The sequence below is a fragment of the Antechinus flavipes genome, chromosome 2 (assembly GCF_016432865.1).
Source record: "Antechinus flavipes isolate AdamAnt ecotype Samford, QLD, Australia chromosome 2, AdamAnt_v2, whole genome shotgun sequence".
In the NCBI taxonomy this organism is placed as follows: domain Eukaryota; kingdom Metazoa; phylum Chordata; class Mammalia; order Dasyuromorphia; family Dasyuridae; genus Antechinus; species Antechinus flavipes.
This window is the reverse complement of record NC_067399.1, coordinates 281,380,297-281,403,168: the sequence shown is the minus strand read 5'-3', so window position 1 is coordinate 281,403,168 and position 22,872 is coordinate 281,380,297. Positions and strand designations below refer to the sequence as shown.

The window sequence follows — 22,872 nt, the reverse complement described above, 5'->3', positions numbered from 1 at the left end:
ATAGAAGAAACAGGTAGCATTTCAAATTCACCTTGGTTAAAAAAAAAAAATCTCTGACCACTACTATGAAAAGAAGAGCAAAATGTTGTTTGAGAGGATAGATACAATGAAGAATTATTGCAACGGATCTATATTCCTCCATTTGGAATTGATTGGGACATTAATAATGCATAGCCAGTGAGCTCAACTCCCAGATATATTATCAGGATCAATTTTTAACTCCCAGAGGGGATTCTGAAAAAGGGCAGCAGAAGGTGGATCATAAACCTCCCTATTGGAATCCAATATTTTTAGTCAGTAGGCTTGAGTGCTTTCTGTTCAGTGTTTACATGTGGCATTCTAATGCAGGAGAACTGTAGAATTTAACAAATAAAATGGCAGGGGTAGGTTTTAATAATTGGGAGGAGTGTTGTAATCACCATTTCTTCATTGTTGTGACTTAAATGGTGGTTTGACGCTAAAAGCATATTTTTTATTTTCCCTTCTCCAAAATCCCTTATTATTTTTCCAGTGAATGGAAAAGATTTTGTTTGTAAAAATTTCCAAGGATGAAAGAGTATTGTCTCTCAATAAAGCAAAACCAACCTTTATATGCAGATTATATATAGTGGTAAGTTGTTCATACTCTTTTTGTTATGTCTAGACTGAAACTTCAAGGCCAAGTCATTGAATTAGTCCACATATATAAATAAGACAGGTTCTGCTGATGTTGCAGGCTCATCTAGTCCTGAAGAGATGGAAGAGATCTGGATCACATTTGAGAAACTATGCCCTGCCCTGCACCAAAAAAAATAGTATGAAACAAAAATGTACCTTTTTTTGGGGAGAGAAGGCAGTTATGGGTAAATGTTTTGCCCAGGATCATACAACTAGTAAAAGTCTGAGATCAGATTTAAACTTGGCCCTCCTGACTGCGTGGCCAGTACTCTATCCATTATATCACATACTCTCCCCAAAATATATCTTTTTAACACCAACCTTCTGCAGTTATGTTGTGTTTGTAAATCTCTGAATACCATAATTTCTAAAGAATAAAAGTTGTTGTATGAGTTCTCTTCCCAATGCTATCCTATAGGCAAGAAGCAGTATTCACATTGTTCAGGAAAATATGATTGGAAAAAAGAGATAGGTTGGTTAGGTAGTGTAGCTGTTTGGCCTTTGTTCTTACAATGGACTCCAACATACAGGAAATAATGCCATGACATTGTGCAAAGTCCCCAATAGCCTTAATTTCTTGAACCATAAACCCAAATCACTCTAGCTCTCATTGACTGACCAACAAGACAAGTTCTACTTGGTCATTGTTTAGCCCTAGCTGGCTCAGAGTGAATGAAAACAGCAATGTTTCTCTTTTGACCAGAACCCCCCAAAGATCTTCCTCTCCTGGATTTTTTAAAATTATCCACTAAATGGGCATTAGCTCAGTCAAACTGAGATCTGTTAAAGAGCCCAGCTAAAAAAAGCCAGCTTCCCGCTGCATCTGGGAGCCATTTCTTGTCATCCTGGTCTCTATCTGGCCACTGACCCCAGAAGGTTCTGGAAGGGCAGGTGACCTTGGCCAGTCTCCCTCACTTAAGTCCAATTCACTTGCATGTCATGACATCCCCTCCCTGATGTCATGGAACTCTCAGAGAACGAAAAGCAAACGCTACCAGTCTAGCATCACCCAGCACTTCCAAGTGAATGTGCTCCACTCTTTCTATAAAAGGAAAAGGAGAGGCAAAGGCAGTGTCTTATTCCAGCCGTGGCACCTTTTAGTAATCTTGATGTAGAGCTGGATGAGACCTTAAGGGACTATTTGGTCCAACCCCCTCATTTTGCTCATGAGGAAATAAACCAGAGAAATCAAGGGTACTTTCCATGACTATACAAAGGTTTTTTTTGTGTGTGTGTGCAAAGTTACATCTTTTGAATTATACTATTTACCTTTCTAACTTGAACTTCCATTTCTTTTGTATTCTGATTTCTGATCTTGATTTTGTCTTAATTCAACTTAAGTTAGTTTCTCATCTCCTGGTCGAGACTGCCTTCTGAGATGTGTTTTTCTCATTCTTTTTACATTTACTGGGTATCCTGCTTCAAAAGTTCTTGTCCTTGACCCCAAGGCTTGGACACTAATATCGGTTCTCAATTCCTGTTTCCTATTGGGTTTCATTTCCTCTTCTTGCTGCTTAATTTTGATGCCTGAAGACTTGCCTGTATGTTATGAGCTTATATTGTAGACAATATGACACCTCCATGGCATGTTGTAATTCTTTAATTAAACACACATCAACAACATACCAAGATGCTTGGAGTATTCCCATTGCTCTGTGGAGGAAGAAGGTAGAAGATCTTACTGTTGGAGCTCATGCCAGGCTTTTACAGGCTACATTTCAAAATATTTCAGGCAGTCAAAGAGTGTATCAAATAAAGAGACTGAACTCATACAAGGTCACACTATGAATCAGCAACAAAGTCACAAATAAAATCATCTGCCTCCTTAACTTACTCTCAACCCAAAGTCTAACCCAATATAATAAGTAAGCTGTCGTTTCTTATTTTAAAATCCAATTGAAAACATTAGATATAAAAATTGTCATTTTAATAGCTAGCTAACATTAACATTTACATATATACATAATATTATATGTTAACATTTAAAGTTTGCAAAGTATTTGGTGTATATATGGTATTTGATCATCATGACAACCTTGTGTGGTAGGTGTTATCATTATTTGTTTTACAAATGAGAAAATGAAAATAAGAAAGTGGCATACCCATTCATCAGTATTCCATAGACTAGTATAGAATTTGAACTCGGGTTTTCCTGACTCTCAGATCTAGCCCTTATACTTGCTGTCTCAGTATGGTGATGGGGTATGCCAAAATATCCAGAGGACTTCTGACAAAATTCTCAAGGCTATGAAATAGATCTAAAAGTTTTAGGTAAATGTCTCAATGGATAAATACTTCTGTATTTTTCTTCAAGCCTCCATTTTCGTTGTTTACTTCAACAAAGTAGGCGAGCCTTCCTTCTACAAAGCAAATAGAGGAGGCTGTGTAATGGCTAGGTTTTTCTTAATATGGATAGGGAAGGTTTATAGTCAATTGAATAAATAATTAAAAAAAAAAGTATGTGAGTTAAATGGGATCCACACTGTTTGCATCTACACTGTATATAGACTGTACAACCTTTAATAAGTGTTAAAGCTTAAAAGTGTATTATGACTTTTGGGATATCCTGTATAAGCAAAGATATAATGCATTTTATAGGGATGAGAAATAAGCAGGTAATCTCATGTATTTAAGATGATACAAGGTATTTCCAAAGTTTTAGTGCTGTTTTATTATTTTTAATAATAATAATGTTTATATAGTTCCTTAAAATTTTTAGGCACTTTACATTATTATCCTTTTTTATCTTTACAACAATTCTGGGAAAGTAGGGGCTATTATTCCCTCCATTTTGGAGATGAGAGAATTTAGGCTTAGGATGTTAGTTAAGAGATTGGATTTGAACTTAGATCTTCCTGACTTAAATCCAGACCTTTATCCATTGTACTACCCAGCTGCTTAGCTTAAAACTTTGGGATAGTTTCTACTTGAGTTTCTTGGTGAAGGGGAGAGGATACTGGTACTGGTTTCCCTGAACTTGAGCTTGCCTTCTGGCTCAGCTACTTAATATTTGTATGACTGGTTCAGTCCCTTTGCTTCTTGTGCTTCACACACTTCATCTGCAAAATGAAGGCAGGGTACTAGGTGACCTCTAAATCTGTGTTTCCATAATAACATCACCTTTATTTCAGGTGACTCCTAGCCATTGTAGTGTTGTTATAGCCACACCCTGGTAAAAACCATCCTGCCAGATGGGCTAAACCAGAATAGCCTGAAGCTTTCAGTTAGTTAGTGGGATGTTTACCCCAAGCATGTGAAGAGTTCTTCTGATGAAGTAGGCAGACAAAAACAATTTGTTCTAATAGCCATGAAGGTGACCAAAGCAGGTGTTATGGAGCACTTAGAACATGGTCAGACGTGGCTCTTTTCAACAATGAGATGATTCAGGCCAGTTCCAATGATTTTGTGATAAAGAGAGAGACATCTACAACTAGAGAGAGGACTATAGGGTCTGAGTGTGGTTCACAACATAACATTTTTACACTTTTTTTTGTGGTTTGCTTGCATTTAATTTTATTTCTCATTTTTTCCTTTTAAATCTGATTTTTCTTGTGTAGCAAGATAATTGCATAAATATGTATGCCTATATGGGATTTAACATATTTTTACCATGTTTAACATATTTTGAATTACTTGCCATCTAGGGGAGGGGATGGGGGGAAGGGGAGGAAGATTTGAAGCACAAGGTTTTGCAAGGGTCAATGTTGAAAAATTATTCTTGCATATATTTTGAAAATAAAAAAAATTCAATTTAAAAAAGCAGGAATGTTAAATAAATCTTTCCTGCATTAAAAAAAAAAAAAAAAAAAAAAAAAAACATGGGTCACACATTCACACATTGCATCCTGGGCCATCACTAGTCCTTTTGACTTTAGTTCTCCACTGGACTTCAATGAATCTGGAAGGGAGAGTGAGACTGATGACTTAGTGCAACTCTGTTTCATTTAGATCTAATTTATGTGTAAGTCAAGACATCACCCATCATGCCATAATGATCCTCTTCAAAAATGAAGGATGAACAAAAATGAAGGAAGGTTGTTACCTTCATTGGTAGAGAAATAGTATGGAAAATGATGATGATGATGATGATGATGATAATTCACATTTTTTCAGTGCTTTAAAGTTTGCAAAACTATCTCTAAAGTCCAGGATAATTTAGTTTTTAATTTTAACTTGGACATTTACTATCCAGGTGACCAGGGAAAAATTACAGCCTCTCAGAACCTTGGTTTCTTCATCATTTAAAAGCTATCTCACCGGGTTGTTTTGAGGCTTAAATAACATAATAGATACAAATAACTTTGAAAACCTTAAAATGCTATTCAGTTATCATTGTTAGACTACAAACCAAAGTTTTTTGTACTCTATTTGCCATGCTAAAGAAAAAAGTGCTTTCTATCTTGCATAATAATGGAATTTCCCTTTTGCTATTTTGATCACCAATTTCACTTTCTCTATTCTTTTCAATATGTTGTGATGACACCCATTTAATAAAGGCTAGAATGATCCATGAAGAATGTGTTTTTGTGCTTGCCTTCTATGAATAGAGTATTCTTTCTGTAATTGTGAAGAATAGGGATGCAAAAATAGGTAATAGTCATGTTTTGTTTTGGATTATTGTCTCTTTAGTCTGAACTTGTAGAGTAAAAAGGGGCAACAAAAGAGAACATTTTTAAAACTTTGAAATATGGTCCCTGGTCATTCTGATTTATTATATTAATGCTAAATTTCCTTATGAGGCACTTAGCAAAATGCAGAAAAAGCTCATTTTATTCCAAAGCCACATGTGGTGCCTTTAACCCTAACCATCCATCTTGCATAAAAATTCCTGCTACATCCACAAGGAAGACTAAGCAAAACTAAATTAGCCCAACCTGTCACTACATCACTCAAAATTTATCTCCTACTGACAGAAGATCTCTAATGTCATCTTTGTATATGAAGGAAAACTCTGTTACCTAAGATATAATAGGACAATTTATAGTAATCATTTTTAGCTTTGTAACAATTTTTAGTGACCTTAACTAAAATTAGGCAAGCTTTAAATTAAGGGGCCTATTTTTGTATACTTATAATATGCTATTTAAAAATGATTGTCAAAAGTGGTTTAAAAAGTAATGAAAACATTAAAAGGTGAATAGTTTTAAGATCCAAACAAAACAAAACAACAATTCTTTGAATTGGGTAAGTAAATTACATTATATCTAGTCCTGGCTAGATCCACATAGATATTAACATCTACCAGAGCTACTCACTATTCCTATGACATCCCTCTAAGCTAATAAAAAAGAAATCATTTTACACAAATATACTACTGCTTTTCCTCACAGTACAGAGTACTTAGTACTTTAATGGTAGGAAAATATTTTTGAGAACCCTAGAGTCCTGTTAGTACTTTCTAGCCTACATGTTACCACCTCAAAATCTCTGTGTCCCAAACCAAACTAATTATCTTTCTGCAAAATTTACTCTACTTGTGATTTCCTTCTTATTATCTTAAATTTTTTTTTCATTTTCTGTTTATTTAAAAAGCAGAATAGAAAATAAGAGACAGAAACCCAAAACACAACAGCATTGTTATGTGCTCAGCAGAACATCAGGGAGGATTCAAAATATAGAACAATAAATTACCAGTTCAAGAAAGGATATATAATAGTAGAAGAAATTATATTCATGAGTGTCCATCTTTTCTTTGCTTCCTTGTAGATTGTTCTTTTGTTCTCTGCTGCACAATTTTTTTTTTTTTTTTTTTTTACTTTATTCTTTTTCCTCCTTTCATTCCCCGCACTTCCCCCAAGCATCCTATAGTTAGGCACAGAGATTTCTTTATTTTTATTAACATAACAGCAGAAACCCAGTCAACCATGCTAGAATCTTTAGAATCTTTGATTCTTCTCTCTTTTTTCATTTCCCACATCCAATTAGTTATTATGCTTTGCTGATATGACCTTTAAAATCTTTCCAATGAAATCCTTCCTTTCTATGCACTGGCATTATTCAAATATAAGAACTTATCACCATCAACCTAAACCACTTGAACAGCTTTTGTTTTTATTTATTTTTATTTATTTATTTTTACTGCTCTTTTCATTTCTAATTCATAAAAGTTTACTGTTATCTTTTGGTCTTATACTACCTAAATTCCTCCTATTATTTCCCCCTTCTCCTTACTAGAGCCCTACCTCATTTAATATATATATATATATATTTTTGTGTGTGTGTGTGTGTGTATGTGTGTATACATATATATGTGTGTATGTGTATATATATACATATATACACACATACATATATTAATATATACATATACTTGAAAAAATAAAATATAAAGAGTAAAAAAGTAACAAAACCAATCAATGCATCTAAAAAGTCTAAAAATATAACCAATATTCCACTCCCATAGATGGATCTGTTCAAAGGAGATAGAGAGAAGAGTATCTTCTTATTTTCTTCTTTAGGGGCCCTTGCAATAGCATTCATTTTCAGTTATTTTGTGATTGTTGTTCTTTCCATAATCATTGTTGTAGACATTGTTTGTTTTGTTCTTTTAGGCCTGCTTTCTTTATTCTGCCTTCCTCTTGTGTGTAACCTTCAATCACTGTAAATTCTTGTGCAGAGAAAATGATATCTTTGAGCAGAAGAGCAAGTCAGGTTAACTTTCAACCAGCTGCAAGGATTGATTTGAAGAGCTGGTAGCTCTTGAGCTGTGCACGTGTAGGATTGTGAACACCTTCAGAGGAGATTCCTCTGCCAACTTCTAGGCAATATGCCAGAGTAGTGGCAATGGCCTGTGATTTCTCCATCAGTGAATTTTCATTAAGCTTCCTTTCCTTAAATAGAACTCAGAGTCCAGAATGCAAATGAGCACTAATCTCACTTAATTAGGGAAATACTTCTCCCTACCTCACTTGGGGTTATTCTCTAGGCCCTGATAGGTTTTCCTTCTCAGAAATAAGTCACAGGCTTTAACTAGGGATTTACAGTAAGTCTCTCAATTAAGGGACTGTTGAAATGAAAACTCCTTTATAAAGAAATGTTTTGTTTTGTTTTGTTTTTTAAAGCAAATTCTTAAAAGAGCAAAAGAATTTAATAAATTATATGAAATGGAGTTGGGTGCATCCCCTACCTACAAATTCTGAAAGTTTCATATTAAAGCTAGAAGGGACCTTAGAGATCATAATTTCCAACTCCTTGATTTTACAAAGGTGCAAACAGAGTTCCTAGAGATTATGGGGGAAGGCACACTGACCTCAGAGTTAAATTGAGGCTGGAGTGAAAATTGTGGAAAGATTTGAAGGATCCAGTAAAGTAGTAGCTGGATTGAATAGAGTGATGGTTAAATCTTGAAGGCATTTTAAAAGTTACTTTGACCAGCATCGAGGAAGAAGGTCAGTGTTGGGGCCCTAATTCTCCTGAGCCTTCAGTCTACCACTCTGGCAACCAGGCTGCTAATCTTTGGTCTCTGAGGAGGGCAGGGTTTTTCCTATTTCATGACTCAGAACAAGTCACTTAGGGAGGGGATAGGAGAGGCAGTGACATGTCTCTCTCACAGGTTTTTGGGGGGCTGGGAGGAAGCACCCCTCATTTGTAATTCCCTGCTTGAAATTTCTCTGCCTAATTCCTAATGTGTGGCACGGGTGTTAGACCCCTTCCCCAAATTAACTAATCAGAGACAGGTACAAAGAGAAAGCATTTATTTACTCCCTTCAGGGAGAGGCCCAGACACACATCTAGGGGCCAAGCAAGCTCCTGACATGTGCTCGTAGAACCTAAGCAGCTTCCGGCTTCTCAGGTTTAAATAGCAAAAGTCTTAAGCCTTTTCACTGGATAGACTAAAAGGAAGTAGCCATTCTTGACCAATGGTCACCAATGTTGTCTACTTCCTGTGGGTCATGTCACTTCCTGTGGCTCGTGTCACTTTCTTTGGGTTGTGTCATTTCCTGTGGGTCATGTTACTTCCTGTGGGTTATGTCACTTCCTGTCAGTTGTGTCACTTCCTGTGGGTCATGTCTCTTCCTGTGAGTCTGACCTTTAGAGAGCCAGGCCCAGAGATCATGTGACTTCCTGACACCTGAGGCCCAAGACCTCATCTTCTGGCTCTGGGAGTCGGGAACATGGGACTTGGTCTCCTACTGAATCAGTCCCATTCACTCGTGTCCCTGCCTTCCCTTTCACAGAGCCCCACTCTGCTTTCCTGCTGCCAAGCGCTGGGGTCTGGGTCTCGGGAGAAGCCTGGGAGGGAGTAGCTTCAGGAACAGATCGGTCTCCAGCACTAGCAGGGCACAGGTGACACCAGGACGCACGGCCTTGCAGCGGGATGACAGCCTCCTTTCCCGTTTTCTCCCTCTCCAAGGATCCTATTTTCTGTAGAACAATCATTGTTTCTTCCTTCCGCTGCCCAGTCAGCCCTTGGGCCATCACTCTTAGCCCTGAGAAGCCCTAGTGGCTGGACAAGGAGACGGACTCAGATAAAGATACAGGCTTGCTGGGCCGGGGCCCATTTCTCTCTCTACCTGTAGAGTGGACGAGAAGTTGCCATTTGTTCAGAAACCTCATGGGTCAGTCAAGCTCCTCATCTTGTACTCTTATCAATCTATAGTAGCCATTGCTCCCTTTACCCCAGGCCCTGAGCCACACCTCCCTCCCTTGGTTTACAGAAAGGATTCTTTACTATGCTTGTATCATGGCACCCTCTGACAGGCTAGTAAAGCCTATGGATCCCTATTCTGAATAAAGGATTTAAATTAATAAAATGCACTACACAAACACAAAACAAAGCAGTTACATTTAAATAAGTTATCTAAATATTAATAAATACAAAAAAAGTTCATGAACTTCTGGTTTAGAGGAATATAATCTCTATAAAAGTTTTCTACTCTTGGACAACCATCCTCCCTTGAGTGGACTTAAAAATCCCAACAATCTAAAGGACCTAAAAATCCTGATAACTTTATTGCTATTCAGTCATTTTAGTTGCAATCTCTTCATGACCTCATCTGGTATTTTCACAATCATCCTATATACAACTCCATAGAGGAGTTTTGGTTTATTTTTTACCTTGGCTATAGACTATTATCTAAAATAGTTATCTTAAAAATCTATGTTTTTCTGGAAGAATTGGGGCACAAAACAAATATATATGTATATATGCACACAAATACATATATATAACCAATTTGTATGTATGTGTATATCATATATACACGTCATATATACATATACACATATGTCACCAGAATGTAAACATACTCATGCAAACATGTACATTCCTATTTTTAAACTTCAATTTTCAATATGAAACACACACATAACAACCACTACTACAACCTAAACAAATAAACAAAATCGAGGCAGGCCCCTGTACAGTATATTTGTATCCAGCCTTGGTTCCCATCAATGTTTGTAACTGGACTATTTTAGTAACCATGGAGACACCCTTGCCTCCCTGATAGACTAAAGCAGCTGTCCATGAAGCCTCAGAAGGTGTCTGAAAACTTGAGTGATGTGGACATTTGGCAACTTGGCCTATGCAATGTTTTTTCTATAAAAAGTTCAGCTCTCAAGACGCTTCAGTACAGTTTATGATATATGAGTGTGTGTGTGTGTGTGTGCAATTTAAAAAAGATCTGAAGTCATTCTAGTCATTCCTGAATACCTTGGAAGTTATGGGGGGGGGGGGGAAGGAAGCCTTACATAACAGTGAAGTGGCATTTTTATGCCATTTTCTTTAGTTCATTCTGAGATAGTCTCTGCATAACCTCATTTTCTTTTATACTTGCAAAATAATAGCACCAAAGTCATAAAATTGAAACTGATTATTATAATTTTATTAGTGTTATGTCCTACAAATTGTGACTTGCAATTTCTTAGAAAATAGAGATGTTGAGTTCATAATAATCTGAGGACAATGTAGTCACCAGTACCATTCTGAAAGCATACACTGTTTTCTTAAATATATTATGTTTTATTGAGCAAAGAGAGTCATAAGTAATAATTGCATTTGAATACAGCATGCCTGATAAAGGTTTTGGTTGTGCTGCCCTTTCAAAACTGCATGTTTATAATTCAAAAGTTAATGAGAAATTGGAAATCCTTCATTAGGCTTCTTTTTACATTTGTTTCCCAAATCCTACTTATATTAGACTCCAAGATGAGAATTTCTCTCCCTAAGCTTGCAGGTAACAAGATTTCCAATGTCTTCAACCTGCCTCTGAAAGAAACATCAGGAAGGGTTGTTGGTATTTTCAATGGCTTTTCAATCTTTTGAGAAATCTATGAATTTTGAATGTCATCATTCTCTCCAGATCAGAGACCAGCTATATTTTCTCATTCTCTTCTCTCCTGACCCATGCTCTCCTACAAATCTCTCTCCCTGCAGATCAGGAGTTTTTAAACTGTGTTCTGCAACTTTTTTTTTTTTTAAACAATTTCAAAAGCTATATTTCAGTGTGATTGGTTTCCTTTGTATTCTATATATTTTATTTTATTCATTTAAAAAACATTATTTTTAGAAATTTAGCTTTACCAGATTGCCCAATGGGTCCAGTACCTACCCTTCCCGCCCAAATAAAGAATGCTTGCTCTAAATTTCTTGTCTGCACGTAGGTGAAACACATAGTCTGTGTACTGATTTATTTCTTGTTCATGTGACATCATAAACCCATCTCTTTTTAAATTCTTACATTTCTGTGATGTTATCCTTTACATCAGCAGCTAAACTGGTGGACTGAACTTGATGAAAATGTAAGTGGAGTAATAAGGTAGAATTTTTTTTGATGTAAATCTGCAGAGAGATGTTTTCAATACAAGTCTATACTAGGCTAGTCCCTTATCTGTGTGCTTCAACATTGTAAAGACGATGTGGAACTCATGACAAATATGGTGTCATTAGTTCATTATTATGTATTCTATCATACCTCACATATTGTTGCTCTATCACTATTTTCCAAAATGTAAGTAATACAAATACAAATATTTGTTAATAAATGAGCAAGCAATACAAACAAATATTAATTTTGTGGAACTTCACCATTTCATCATTTAATGATCTATCCCTTTTTTGATATCATTCTTTTGGCACTAACAAGTTCTTATGACATCATTTATTACTGTGCTTTCAGAGGAACCTTAATGTTAAGTAAGATCTATAAGGATATGCAAAAATAACTAGAAAAAAACAGACTGCATTGGATCTTGTTTTTAGATCAGCTAGAGGAAAGAATTACAAGGCACCCTGAAGGAATAGATAAAGAACTACATTAACAGCCAGGATATTTGGGTTTGAGTATTCTTATTTCTCATTCATTGGCTATATTATATATGCTAAATTTATGCTAATCACTTGACTTTTCTATAAAATAATTTTGTTGGGTTAGATGACAAATAATGTCCCTTCTAACTGATTCTATAAAGGAATGAATAAGAGAAAATTAGGCCAAGAAACATGGTAATAGAACTAGAAATGCATTCAAAACAGACTCCAATTATGATCCAATGAAGCCCTGAAGAACAGGAGTCCAGATCACATAGGGGGAAAAAGAGTTGATTTCATCTTTCAGAATGATGAGTTTATAGAGATAATGAATTCCAGGAAAGTATCTGGATAGAAAATGATGGGGAAGATTCCCTAGGGTCCCATCCTTAAGTGGAGGATGATGAAGGAGGAGCTCCCAGTTGTCTCTTTTCCATCTCCTGCAACAATGTAAGGGGGAGGGGGTGAGGGAGGAGGGAGGGAGCGTAGAGGAGGGAGGGAAGAGAGGAGAGGAGAGGAGAGGAGAGGAGAAGAGAGGAGAGGAGAGAGTGAGTAGGGCTAAGGAGAAGTCATTTTCTTTGTTGATTTCATCTTCCATAATAATCCAGGAAAAATCTTAAAAATCCTCTCCTAGATTCTCTGTATCAACTTTATTATTCCATTTATAAGCCCAGTAACTTATCTAATTCTTTTTTTTTTCTATATCAAACAATCAATCAACACATTTTTATGTAGTAGGCAGAATGCTAAGGATATTAAAAAAGGTCAAGATCATTTTATTTTTTTCCTGACGCAATTGGGGTTATCTGACTTGTCCAGGGTCACACAGCTGGGAAGTATTAAGTACCTGAGGGTAGATTTGAACTCAGGTCCTCCTGAATTCGGGGACTGATGCTCTATCCACTGCGCCCCTTCACTGCCCCCAAGATCACTCTTAGTTTTTAGTTGTTTTTCAATTGTATCATATTCTTAGTGACTCTACCAGACCTTCCCCCTTTGGGGGTTTTTTTTGGAAACAGTGATACTGCAGTGGTTTGTCATTTCCTAGATGAGGAAATGGAGGCAAACAAGATTAAATGATTTGCCCAGAATTATTAGCTAGGAAGTGTTTGAAATTGAATTTTTTTGTTTTTTTTTTAATTTAATTTTATTTTATAATAACTTTATATTGACAGAATCCATGCCAGGGTAATTTTTTTTACAACATTAATCCTTGCACTCGTTTCTGTTCCGATTTTTCCCTTTCCTCCCTCCACCCCCTCCCCTAGATGGCAAGCAGTCCTTTACATGCTATATATGTTGCAGTATATCCTAGATACAATATATGTTTGCAGAACCGAACAGTTCTCTTGTTGCACAGGGAGAATTGGATTCAGAAGGTAAAAATAACCTGGGAAGAAAAACAAAAATGCAAGCAATTTATAAGCATTTCCCAGTGTTCTTTCTTTGGGTGTAGCTGCTTCTGTCCATCATTTATCAATTGAAACTCAGGTCTCTTTGTCAAAGAAATCCACTTCCATCAGAATACATCCTCATACAATATCGTTGTTGAAGTATATAGTGATCTCCTGGTTCTGCTCATGAAATTGAATTTGAACTCAGAAAGATGAGTATTTCTGATTCCATGCCCAGTGCTCTATCCACCGTGCCATCTAACTGCTCAGCTAGTAGTACAGTGGCACCTTATCACTTCAATAAAACACAGATTCATCTGTTTAGCTTTTAAGCCCTTTTCATGATCTGAGTCCAACCTACCTATCTAGTATGGATTATTTGTCTCCAAACACTCTGATCTAGACCTGCTGGCTTTCTTGTCCTCAGACAGGATTTACTGACGTGCATGCTTTGATTTTGTTACATATTAGAATTGATATCAAGAAAGCCTCAGTTCTAGACCTGGTTCTGCCACAATTAAAGTAGTGTGTGAAATTTGGCAGCAAGGTATTTTAAATTTCTTTGGGTCTTAATGTCTTCATTTATAAAACAAGGGACAGGAACTGCTGGATTATGAAGTCAAGTCCATTTGTAACAGTTTAGAATTGATGATGTGTTTATTTCATTTTTCTCTCCAAAATCATTGAAAGCTATTCTCTGAGATTGGAAAAAAGAGCATTTACATTTTAATTAGACCATTTTCTTTAGATCAGAACAACTCATACGCTAACTTCTCAGATTCCCTCTAAGGAGTTTTCAAAACTATTTCATCAAATTTGTTAACATGCTTTAATATTGCAGTTTTAAACAATTATTTCTTCTCAAGAACCAATTTTGGAGTATGAATTGAAAGTATAATATAGCTATTTCTTAATGTCTCAGGCATTTTTCATAGGGTTTCCTCCCAGAATTTATAGTTTTCCCTTATTTTTTTTTCCACCTATTAGGTAATATTTATATTCTATTCTAGGGTGATATCATTAGTAATGGAATTTTAATTTGGAATCTAATATGGTTAGAGCTACTTTGTTATTTGTGATGGTAAAGTCAATCAAGTCAGGCTTTAAATATCAAAAAAAAGGTAAAAAAAAATTCTTTTTCTTTTATCCTGGAAGCATTTCAATTAGATTTAAAGCATTATTAAGTGCCTCTAATGTATAATACCCATCTAAAAAAGGAATTTTTCTCCTGGGAATGTTTTCAAGTCACAGTTTTTTATCTATCAACAGAAGCTTGGAAAAGTGGGTAAAGGGCTAGGCTTGGAATTAAGAAGATCTTAAGATCAAATGTAACCATCTATCATTATCCCAGATAGCACTATCCCAGAAGATTTCAATCAATCATTTATTGAGTGCCTAATATATGCTAGATACTGGGAATGTAGACAGCTATTATTCTCAGAGAGCTGACATTCTATAGGGGAAGATGTGAATATGCAAATATATACAAAATAATTACACAAGGTAATTGATAAGGAGACCTATAAAGAGCAGGGGGGATTGATTGGCAAGGCATAATAGAGAAGATGCCAAAACTTAACTTGAATTAAGTTTTGAAGGAAAAGAGATTCTAAGTGATAAAAGTAAAGTGGAAGTACAATGGGAAACAGTTATTTTCAAAACACAGAAATAGAATTTCCATATGAGAGTTTCTCACATAATGAAATCACAAATTCTTCCAGACCCCTCCCTCCAAGCACACATATGCACGTGCGCGCGCACACACACACACACACACACACAACTAAACTTTAAACTAACTACCTTGACAAATTGAATAGTTGATGTCACTGGCCCATATTAGTACTGTGGAAATTTGATAGGCCTGACTATATCTATTAGGATGGAGGGGGGTACATTTAAATTTAAATTTATGATGCTCTTGGGCAGACACTGATTAAAATGTGATGCTGGTTATATGCAAAAAATTCAATCTCCCTACAGCAACATTTTTAGAATGGCATTTCCCAGTTCTTCTGCCACTCCTGAGTGCTTTTGTAGAGAATTTCATTGCTTTAAAAATCATAATTCATCTTGCAAATCTTGCTTAGAAGTTTAGCTACCTGCCATAAATCTAATTTTTCAGAAGTACTTCTGTGAGAGACAGTGTGGCAAATCTTTTATAGGTGAGTTAAGCATTCAGTCCCACTTGACTTTCTGATGGCAAAAAGGTCTTTGGAAGATGATCCAGTTTAGCTACCCCACAGCAAACATGGTGGACACACAATACAATTACTGACTTTCTTGCTGAATATCCAAGAATGGAGAGAAAACAGCAAAGGTATTCACAGAGTAAGTCCTTCACCTCAGCAGACCTTTTATTTTGCCCATAAGAAACAATAGCTTGCAAGGCTTTTGTGGTTTAAGGAAAATATCCATTTACCTGCATGCCTGCTGAGGGCACAGATCCAGCAGTATGAACTGCAAATATGTATTCTATCCAAGTAACAGATGGCCAACTACTAGATCTTCAATAACCTGAGACCTGGGTTGACTTAAGTCTTGAAAGGTGGTATCAGATGAAGAATGACTATCTTCTTGTACCTTATCCATTGAACTAAAATTATTCTCTCTCTCTCTTTCTCTTTTTTTTCTCGCTCTCTCTGTCTCTCTATCTCTCTCTGTCTCTGTCTGTCTCTCTGTCTTTATCTCTCTCTCTTTGTCTCTGTCTCTTTCTGTCTCTGACTGACTTTCTCTCTCTCTCTTTGTATGTGTGTCTCTCTTTTTCTCTCTCTCTCTGTCTCTCTTTCTCTCTCTCTCTTTCTGTCTGTCTGTCTTTATCTCTGTTTCTCTCTTTGTCTCTGTCTCTTTCTATCTCTCTCTGACTGACTTTCTCTCTCTCTCTCTCTCTTTGTATGTGTGTCTCTCTCTTTCTCTCTGTCTCTTTTTCTTTTTCTCTTACTCTCTCTTGCTCTCTTTGTCTCTCTCTCTTTTTCTGTCTCTATTTCTTTCTCTCTGTATCTTTCTTTTTACAGGACATATGTGAAGACATATCTGATCACGTCGAACAAATCCATGCTCTCCTAGAAACTGAGTTTTCGCTGAAGCTTCTATCCTATTCTGTCAATGTGATAGTTGATATCCACACAGTACAGCTCCTCTGGCACCAGCTGCGGGTCTCAGTTCTGGTTCTGAGAGAACGAATTCTACAGGGATTACAGGACGCCAATGGGAACTACACCAGGCAGACTGATATTCTGCAGGCTTTCTCTGAAGAGACAACTGAGGTATGTATAACTTTTTCATAGGGAGAAGCATTCTTTAAGGCTTTCCTGTTGGGAAGAGTTTTAATATTTAGGGCTGTGAAAGAGACATTTTTCTTCAGTTAATTATTATATGTAACTTTGGACAAACCCCTTATATTACTGTTGCTGAATCATTTCAGTTATCTTTAATTCTTTGTGACCCCATTTGGTATTTTCTTGGCGAAGATAACGGGTTATGGTTTGCCATTTACATCTCCAGCTCATTTTACAGAAGCATTCTCTTTCTCTCTCTCTCTCTCTCTCTCTCTCTCTCTCTCTCTCTCTCTCTCTCTCTCTGCCTTACAGAGGCAAATTGGGTTAAGTGACTTGTCCAAGGTCATCACATAGTTAGTATCTGTGGTTAAATTTGAACTTGGGAAGATGAGTCTTCCAATTCCAAGACCAGTATTTTATTTACTATACCACTTGTTTGCCCTAAATTCCTTATAAATCTTTTAAGTCTTAATTTTCCTATTCTACAAAATGGGAAAGGTAGAGAAGGGTTCAGTGATTTTAGCGGTGAAATTCCTTATAAACCTTTTAAAATCTTAATTTCTCTATTCTGCAAAATGAAAAAGTAGGAAAAGAGTATAATGATTTTAGGAATGAAATTCCTTTTATAAACTTTTTGAATCTTAATTCCCCCATTCTTCAAAATGGGAAGGAAGGGAAAGAGTATGGTGATTTTAGGGGTGGTATAGACATCAGAAAGGTAGTCTGGGATATTATTGGATTGCAGACCTGACCATGGAGTTAAAATAACCTGTTTTTACATCCTGTTTCTGATACACACTAACTGTATGATTGTGAGAAAGTCATACATGGATTTTAACTTACAAAGATACATGTTCTAGTTTCAAGCCCAGTGCTCCACCAACTGTACCACTTAGCTGCCTTAAATTCCTTATAAACTTTATTATTTTAATTTTCCCATTCCACAAAAAAAAAAGGTGGGAAAAATTTTGGTGACTTTCTAAGACTTTAAGTTATAGACAATTTGGCAATCTCCCCTAGTAGAGCGAATTTCAATCTCAGCAGTCTTTTGTACAGATGAAATTTAGAAAAATGATGAAAAATAATTTAATTATTAGAACTTTTTAATCTTAATTTTCCCATCCTGCAAAATGGAAAAGTAGGAAAAGAGTTTGGTGATTTTAGGGGTGAAATTCCTTATAAACTCTTAAAATTTTAATTTCCCCATTCTACAAAATAGAAAGGTGAAAAAGTGATATATTTGTGTATTGTTGTTTACTGAATCCTCATTTAATATTAGTATCAAAATTCTATATTAACAGAAAATTCAATCATTCAATATATATTCTTTTGGTTGCTTTGTGGCAAAAGGCATAGCCCCAAAGCTATTTAACAGCTGTGTGTGTTATATGTGTATATATATGTGCATATATGCTTTTATATGTATATTTGGCAACTAAGCACATTGGATACCTACATGTTTTCCACAGGTACTGGTTCACTTTGTTAGGATACAGTCTTAAACATTGATCTATAAATATGGGAAGCTTAGAATATGAATCTAGTTCTAGATTTGATTGTTCTTAAATGGTGAAGATCCTTGGACCTATCTCCATATTTAAATATGTGAATTTTCTCAGGGAAGGGACTGCAGATGTCAAAAAATCCAAACCCCTCATTTAGGAAGTGAGAAAGTTGAGGCCCAGAGGGATAAAGTAAGAGAGCTTAAGTATTTCCCTAAATTATACAAATAGTGAGTAGATTTCTCATCTGTAAAAATGAGCTGGAAAAGGAAATGGCAAACCATTTTATTATCTTTGCCAAGAAAAGCCCTTACAAAGTCATGAAAAGTCAATTGAAGAACAATGAAAAAGTTAATGAGAATGGAGTACAATAGTAGACTGATTATAAAGTAAGCCTGTTTGAATGTGAATATATCCATGCATATACATATGTATATTGTACATGTGTGTATCATTTATGTATGTGCATATACATGTAATTGTGCATCTCACATGAATCTAATCAATTTATAATTGTCTTTGTCATTATGCTTTCTCCTTTGTTTTTGTATTATCTCTACCTTATCTGTCCTATATTGCTGTAGAAAACCTTAAGTAGACTCTTAAGTAGTGCAGGTCACTGAATAAATGATTAATACAAGACAAAGTATAGCTCCTTGGGTTCTTTGTCTTCTATTTACTCTAAGTCACTCATACCTGTCATCACACAAAAATTAAGGGAAATATGGGAGGAAAGGGATGAAATATTCAACCAAGTCTAAATAAATTCAGCTGGCAAAGATTTGCAGACAAATGAAAGAGGAAATGGAATAAAACATGCTGTCAAACAAGAATAGCTAACATGCATGATTTAGTTTGGAATAGTAGGACCTGAGCATTCCAGAAAAAGAAAGAATACATTTTTTAGGCATATGTGGATTGTATCAGAACATCAAAGTTCTTTTGTTTAGTTAACCAAAACACTTTTCTCTTTACATTAAATTATATATTTGGGGCCTAAAATGATAGATTTATATCATCTCCCTGCCAAAAAATGTGCATAATTTTTTAAAAAATTATTTTCTCTACTGTGATATCAGGTCTATAACTGACAAACAAATACTTAAGAAACCCTTTCAAATGGAAGATGGTCATTGTGTATTAGAAGTAAATGCATTCTACTGACAGTAGTAACATTTTAAAATTAATATAGACCAGCATGATTAAATATAAAATGTGAACTGTAATTAGGACTTCTTTCCAGCAGTCATTCTTTTATCTATGAGTTCAACAGCACTACTGAAATGTTAATATTATATAAACTCAAATATTTCTTCCGCAAAATGCTTTTCTCTCTGGAAAGTTCCAACTATTCCATTTGAGCCAATTAATAATTATGTATGGCTTTGTGATTTATCACTCAAAAGTTACAAATATTTATTGATTCTTTGTTTACAGACCATAATACTTCCATTTTTTTGAAGTATTCATTCATTTTGTTATTCAATAAATATCCTGAGTTTTTACTATTTTCCATAGCTCTGTGCTAGGTACTATGTGGTCTAAAAAGATACAGAAAACATATTCCCTGTCTTCAAGAAGTTTCTCATTCTAGTTAAGGAGATAAAATTTATGAAACTATAACAACAAATACACAGCAATATATAACTGGGTGGTACAATGATCAGTTTAGATGAGAAAGAGGTCATTGTGAGTAGTTATAATTGGGGAAGACTCATGAAATCATTCCTCTATCATTTCTGAATTTGATACTTTGAAGTTCTATGGTGAGGGGAAGAGTCAGGATGATGGAGTAATTCCATATCCCATCTATTGTGATGAATAGAGTGATAGGTGTGAAGTCAGGGAGACTCAAGTTTTAATCCTGCTTCAGGCATTTACTGGCTGTGCATCCCTAGACAAATTACTTAACCTATTTGGGCCTTAGCTTTCTTATCCATAAAATGGGAATAATAATAGTACTTATCTCATAAGGTTATTTGTAAGGCTCAAATGACATGTATGGAAAATATTTTATAATACTCAAAGCATAATATATAGTTATTTTTATGTTTATCCTATAAAAATGTGCTATTCCAAATTTTTTTCTTATTTATTTATTTTTGCGAGGCATTTGGGATTATGTGATTGGCCCAGATTCACACAGCTAGTAAGTGTTAAATATGTGAGGGCCTCCTGATGCTGGTGCTCCATCCACTGTGCCATCCAGCTGCCCCATGCATTTTCTATAATCTACTTATCATGTGATCTTATTCACTTATTATTTCAGAAGTACCAATGTGCCATTTGGACTGCCTGTTATTTTTATCCTACGGGATTAATCCACCACCTTTATTGGCCTTAGATAGTCTTCCTAACTTATATACAATCTGAAATTTAAGGGAGCTTGTGGGCAATTATGTATAGGTTATCTACATCACTAGAGATATTATCTATCCTGTTGAGATCACAGCTCCCTTAAAGCTTGTAACAGTGTTTTCTAGTTAGTTTTAATTCTTATAGAGAATTTAAATGATGTTTAAATGATGGAATTATATCATTTTTGTCCACAAAAGTCCTGCTTCTCAACATCATTGTGTAAAGGTGACCCCAGATTATCTATGACTGTGGCTTATGGCAAGAAACAGAGATATGCTGACCTGAGCTGTCGGTTCATGGACAATGTCTTACTTAGAATCCAAAAAGAAGGAGGACTTTTAATTAAAAAGGAGGAAGACCACCATATCTCCTATTCATAGATCATATTATACTGGTTCCATGAAGTCTAGAGACCCAACAGGGAATCCTCCATGAAATTCATGTTCATTTCATAGAACCACAGAAATTCAGAAATGAAAGAATTTCAGTAGCCAGTTAGCCCTTTCAGAAAAGAATCTCTACTACAATGGTGCCATCTTCTGAGGCAGCCTATTCCACTGCGGGGTCATTTCAAATTGTTAGACAGCTCTTCCTGATATCAGATGTAAATTACCCCCTTTATCATTTTTACTCATTTCTCCCAATTCTGATTTCTGAAACCAATGAGTTAGTTATTTTAGGTCACTAAGGTAAGGTTTAGATATACTAACCTGAAATTAAAAAAAAAAAAAAAAAGAGGAGTTCATTTATTGCATATCCGCATATAAAGATTCAGACTGGTTCTGAATTAAGTCTTTTGCTTATGTAATACTTTGTAGTTTACAAAGCACTTTATTTTAGTCAATAAGCTAAATACAATCATTCCTCACAATTTGGAGGCAACCTGACCAGCAGAAATTGTACTGATTTTGGAATCAGGGCTCTAGGGTCAAATCCCATTTATGCTATTTGAGAGCCATGAAATCCTGAGCAAAGTCATTCAATTTCTCAGGACCTGAATTCACTTGCTGATAAAATGAAGGAGATAGACTGGATCTTTTTCTAACTTGAAATTTGTTATGCTAAGAATTCTGTGAGATGAATGAGGCATTAATTATTATCCCCATATAAGTCAGTATTATGATGCAGCAGTCAAAAAAAAAGTGAATTCAGTTTGGGGGTATATTGAGAAAGGTATAGGAATCAGAAAGAGTGAAATGATATTCTTGCCCTTTTCAAAATTCACCTGGAATATTGTGTTCAGTTCTGAGTAACACATTTTAAAAATATTGATAAGCTAGAGAGTATCCAAAGAAAAGCAACCAAAATGATTGAAGGGATTTCAGTTTATGCCCTGAGGTTCGTTAGAAGGAGCTAGGACATTTAACCCAATAAAAAGAAGAAATCTTAAGGAGAATTGAGAGATGAGAGCTATTCAAGTATTTGAAAAGTTGGTCATGTGAAGGGGAGGATTTGGAGAATAACTTGATTGAAAAAAGGGGGGAGGGGGGAAACTGGGTACTATAGCTCCAATCCCTAACACCAATTTGAGGTAACCAAATGAGGTATTTTTAATCCCCACATTACAGATGAAGAAATAAAGGCTCAGACAGATTGAGAGACTTGTCTCAATATTAATTAGGGAAAGCAGATGGAGTCAGGAATGTCCTTTGGTTTGGGTTTCCATCTCAAAAATGGCTTTAGAGATTTAACAAAGAACCATTATTATTTAATATAAATATTTACATGATATCACAGTACTTACTATCACTAGTGACAGAATCAAAAAGTATAAATTTGCTCCATAAGAATTACTAGATATCATGGGGGAGGGGGAGGAGATAACTGAAAAGCATTTGCTAATTTTTTTTAAAAGTCATGTCAGTTCCATACTCATCATGCTGTGTGTTTTTTTTTTTTAAATCAGATAAGGGAGAAAATAAGAGAAAGAACAGAACAACAGGGAAATAAGCAACAACAACAATGAAAAAGATGAAAATACTATTTTTTGATCCACATTCAGTCTTCGTAGTTCTTTCTCTCTGGACCTAGATAGCACTTCCTATCACAAGTCTTTTGGAATTGCCTTGAATGACCTCATTATAGAAAAAAGCCAAGTCCATCACAGTTGATCATTATATAATCTTGTTACTGTATGCAACGTTCTCTTGTTTCTGCTCACTTCACTTAGCTTTAATTCATGTAAGGCTTTCCAGGCTTTTCTGAAATCATCCTGCTCATCATTTCTTATAGAACATTTTTCTTATATTTTATATATATATATATATATATATATATATATATATATATATATATATATATATATATATAATATATTTCTTACATTCCATTACAATCATATACCATAACTTATTCAGCCATTCCCCAAGTGATGGGCATCCACTCAGTTTCTAGCTCCTTGCCTATTTATAAATGACTATTGATAGTTAGGT

General features: G+C 35.4%; 1 protein-coding gene across 1 annotated transcript in view; it reads left to right on the top strand.

The window, feature by feature from the left end:
* AKAP6 (A-kinase anchoring protein 6) overlaps positions 1-22,872 on the top strand; it is a 560,338-nt gene that overhangs the window by 186,999 nt on the left and 350,467 nt on the right. Inside the window, 1 exon segment of the mRNA XM_051977277.1 lies at positions 16,317-16,568. Within this exon segment, the coding sequence (XP_051833237.1) occupies positions 16,317-16,568 (252 nt within the window).